At 35.0% G+C, this 4,451-nt stretch overlaps 1 protein-coding gene across 2 annotated transcripts; it reads left to right on the plus strand.

The window, feature by feature from the left end:
• Window positions 1-1,924: 1,924 nt before the first annotated feature.
• On the plus strand, window positions 1,925-3,760 carry LOC122136671 (interferon-inducible GTPase 5-like). Of its 2 annotated transcripts, none has more exons than XM_042721080.1 (2): window positions 1,925-2,065; window positions 2,160-3,760. In XM_042721080.1, exon 2 carries the CDS (start codon window positions 2,175-2,177, stop codon window positions 3,336-3,338), a length of 1,164 nt encoding a protein of 387 aa, XP_042577014.1. In that variant the 5' UTR covers window positions 1,925-2,065; window positions 2,160-2,174; the 3' UTR covers window positions 3,339-3,760. The 2 variants fall into 2 exon arrangements, with proteins under 2 accessions (XP_042577014.1, XP_042577015.1); XM_042721081.1 differs by having other exon boundaries at window positions 2,027-2,065; window positions 2,172-3,760.
• The last annotated feature ends 691 nt before the right edge of the window (window positions 3,761-4,451 follow it).

Genomic DNA, 4,451 nt, shown 5'->3' on the forward strand with positions numbered 1-4,451 from the left:
ATGTATTTCTGGGTCTTGAACAGATTCTTTCCATATATGCAGGGCCTTCAAATAGTTCACTCTTCTCTCACTGCTAGATTTAACACACACAGTCTTTAAATAATAATAGTAGAATAATGTCTTCTTATCTATAGGCATAATTATATGTATTATATTGAATTAAGATCACTGAAAATCTTCTACATAATCAATATGCCAAAATCCATGGTTACTACACTTTTACTACAATGAAACCATGGTTAATTTTCGTGAGGGATGACGCGAGGAACAATTTAACAGATTCACTCGTGTCATTTTTTACACTCGTGTTTGTCATTTCTGAAACTGCATACGTGTACATTTGGTCCTCTTAGATGACCAAAACTTCTTAAAATTGTGAATGGATTATGTAGAGAAACCAAGTAAAGGGCGCTTCCATTACAGCGCAGCTGATTTTGACAGTTGACTGGTAATGACTGAGATGGCTAATCTACGGAGAGCAGAGGTTTTCAAACTTTTTTTTTTTAGCCGAGCGCCTTTGAACTTAAATTATTTACTTAAAGTACCCCCTGATATTTTAAATAAATATTTCAATAATTTAATTGCACATTTTAAAGTTTCAGTTTATATAGCTATTGTTATTATTACACAAAAAAATATATTAAAAAATTCATATTCATTTAATTTACAATGTATTACTTTTTTTCCACAATATATTTTTTTTAATACAGGGTTTTCCAAAAAGAGAATTATTTTTATAAATTTAAGATTTTACATTTACATGACAATTGTATAAACCTGTAACATTCCTTTGCAAAATCTTTTTAATTTAATAAAAAAAAAAAAATTGTTAATTCGCTAATGGCATACACTCGTATACTGTGTACCAACCGAGCGGCTCTCTCTCGTGAAGCCAACAAGGAAGTGACTAAAACTGCAATTCATCGACTGGCCACTTGAGGCTGGCTGCAAAAGGGAGTCAATCCCATAGACTCCCCATGTTAAAATGCCCAAATTTACAGCAATAAAAAAACGGTTTACAGCCTGGTTCAAAAAATGATTTGGTCTATATAGCTAATTTTGCCCTTCATGATAACTGTGAGGGGGTGAATTTTTTTATAACTCATCCGTTTAAATTATATTAAGCCTTAAAGTTCTGCATAATTAAGGGTGCGGCCACTTGAGTGACAGGTGGATTGCCGCTGCTGACAATAAGGTCGAGCTAGGTGGACGTGGCTTCAGCAACTAGCTCCCGCCTTTTTGCCCATTTTCGATTAGTCGCGCGGTGACGAGCTGCCAAGATGGCGACGGCCCGCTCTGCACACTTTGAGCTTCAAAAACGCTGTTCAGGAGTCTACGGGTGACGTCACGGACACTACGTCCATGTTTTTATACAGTCTATGGTACCAACTCACAAACCCCCTGCAATTCTCTCATGAACCACCAGGGGTTCGAAAACCTCACTTTGGGAAACCCTGATGTAGAGAAACTGAGCAAACAGCACAGCTGATTTTGACAGTTGACTAGAAATTACTGATATAGCTTATCTAAAACCAGGAAGTACCGTGCAGAACCAGAAACTTGTATTTACTATATTTCCGATAGCATGTGAAGGCAGCATTAGTCTATTGAAATCTTCAAGCTTTTCAAACTGCTTCCAACTTTCTGGCTTCTCTCTGGCTTCTAAATCCAACATCAAAGTTTGTTTTGACAAACTTTTTTTTCTTCTTCTTCTAGTAACATTTGGAAATTTACAGCACATAGTTTACAGAAATTCACAACATTCAAAAAAATATAATAAGGTAGTTTGAATATATTAATATTGGGAAAAACTGTTTCACACATTGCTAATTATATTTAAATATATTTACATCTCATTTTAATTTAATAATTAAATAAATATATTTAAATACGGTAATATTACAATAAATGTAAAATCAATCTACTTTTGGTCTCTGTGATTGTTGACTCTGGGGTTATGATTGTTGTTCAGCTTCGACAGAACAACTATTTCACATTGGTTTAATATTCAACTTTTGTGTTTTAAACAGGTGTTTCATTCTCCTCCTGGAACCAAGAAATTCAGGTAATTGGAATCATATGTTGTCAGTTACATTATTAAATTTCATTATTTAAATAAGTATTATGTGTCTCATTCTGAGCATTCATTAATGTTTAAGTTTGCCATTCAGAACATGGAAAATCTAGACCCTGCTGTTGTTGATGCAATAAAGGAATCGGGCGAGTCCACTCTGGAAAAGGCTAAAGCAAAAGCTAAAACCAAATTTGACCAGTTTATTAATGTCTCACTTAACATCGCTGTGACTGGAAAGACAGGATCAGGAAAATCCTCCTTTGTAAATGCACTTAGAGGTCTAAAGAATGATGATGATGGAGCAGCACCTACTGGAGTCACAGAAACTACAATGGAGCCCACCATGTATGAACATCCTGAAATGCCAAATGTGAAGATCTGGGACCTGCCTGGAATAGGAAGCCCAAACTTCAAAGCAAAAAAATACCTGAAAGATGTCAATTTTAACACCTATGATTTCTTCATTATCCTTAACTCAGAGAGGTTCACAGAGAATGACATCATGCTAGCTAAAGAAATAAGAAAACAGAAGAAAAGCTTTTACTTTGTTCGTTCCAAGATTGACAATGACATGTCTTCAGAGAAAAAGAAAAAAGGATTTGATGAGCAGAAGGTTCTTTCCATAATAAGAGAGTATTGTCAGAAAAACCTGAAAGAACTGGGAGACCCAAAAGTTTTCTTGATATCGTCTTGTGATTTGGAGGAATATGATTTTGAATCACTTCAAAACACTCTCGAAGATGAGCTTCCAGAACACAAGAAGTATGCTCTTCTACAAGCCTGGCCAGTGTGTTCTGCTGCATCTCTTGAGAAGAAGATCAATATGTTTAAACGGATGACCTGGGCTGCATCTCTTGCCTCTGCTGCTGTAGCAGTTGTCCCTGTGCCAGGCCTATCAGCAGCATGTGATGCAGGCATCATTGTGCTTTTCCTCACAAGGTGCTACTATGCATTTGGGTTGGATGAAAGATCACTGACAAGGCTTTCAGAAAAAGTTAACAAGCCCCACCTGAAAGATCTGGCCAAATCTAAATTTGTTACTGCCATCCGAGAAAAAGCACTGACTAGATTGCAAGCATCTGCTGCACTCGCTGCCATTGCTACTGTTGAATATTTGTTGAGTCTCCTTCCAGGTGTAGGGAGTGTTGCTGCTGCAGGAATATCCTTCGCTACCACTCAGTACCTCTTGAGAGAAGGAGTAAATGATCTGGCAGATACGGCTCGAGTAATCAGAAAAGAAGCTGGGCTTGCTTCTGTTCATTGATCTATGTCCAATAGAGTATGTAAGCATTTTCTGCCTCGGAGTAAATCAGATGATGTTTATTAAGATTGTGTGCTGATACTGAGTTCAGCAACAAAAAAAAGTCTGCATAATATTAAAAGAATCTATGCTAATATCCAAGCAAACTATATACTGGAATATATAATCACTTTAATTTGTTACTGCACTTTTTAAATTTTATCCATTGCTATATTTTCTTGTTGATTTTATTGATTCTTTCAATCTCATTTACAATCATTTGTTTCATATATTATTAAAAATACTTTGAATTGGATTTTCTGTGGTAAATGCCAATAAAACGTAACTTTTAAATGTAACTTTTCATTTTCATTGATGAAATCTGGATTTGTTTGCAATATCACATATAACCATGTATAATGTCTCATACATAATAAAATACAAAAAGGCTTTTGTGTATCGGCTGTTTTGTGATAACTGTTTGTATACACAGTTTAACTATGCTCCCAATATTTAATATAAACTTACTACCCTCACCATACACTTCATAAATTCACTTCTTAAATATACTAAAATCTTGACTGATAAATTACTGATTGTACAAATATACTTACTACCCTCAACGTACACCTTACAAAGGGTTAGCCTCTTAGCCTTCACTTCACACAAAAATGAAAAGTAGCCTGTGATTTACTCACCCTCAAGGCATCCTAGTTGACAAGGTTTTTTTTTTTTTTTTGACAGATAGGCAGTAAAAATATATATATATATTGTAAAATACCTTTTTTGAAAAAGAAATGCATATATTTATATAGTGTGAAGTCTGATATTTGAGAAAATATAAAGGGTCAATTCTTTCACTTTTTTTCACATTTTTATTGAACTGTACCATAAATTTGTCCTATGGTATGACAAAGCAAAAAAAAAAAAAATCTCTTAGTAATACATAAATAGCATCCCAGCCGGCACATGACCGACCTCCAGTGTTGAAATATGGTTGCAATAATGACAGTTGTAGACACACAACTATTCGTTATAATTAACAAATAATATCTGATCCCCCCTCATCTAACCAAAGGGTCTATGGACCCTTACCCCGAAATTCAACTATCACCTCAAAAAAGGAAGATCAGGCCT

This window comes from Cyprinus carpio, chromosome B3 (assembly GCF_018340385.1).
Source record: "Cyprinus carpio isolate SPL01 chromosome B3, ASM1834038v1, whole genome shotgun sequence".
In the NCBI taxonomy this organism is placed as follows: Eukaryota; Metazoa; Chordata; class Actinopteri; order Cypriniformes; family Cyprinidae; genus Cyprinus; species Cyprinus carpio.

What these genes read in the sequence shown, in the direction of transcription:
- LOC122136671 (XM_042721080.1), top strand. Translation starts at nt 2,175, where the DNA reads ATGGAAAATCTAGACCCTGCTGTTGTTGATGCAATAAAGGAATCGGGC.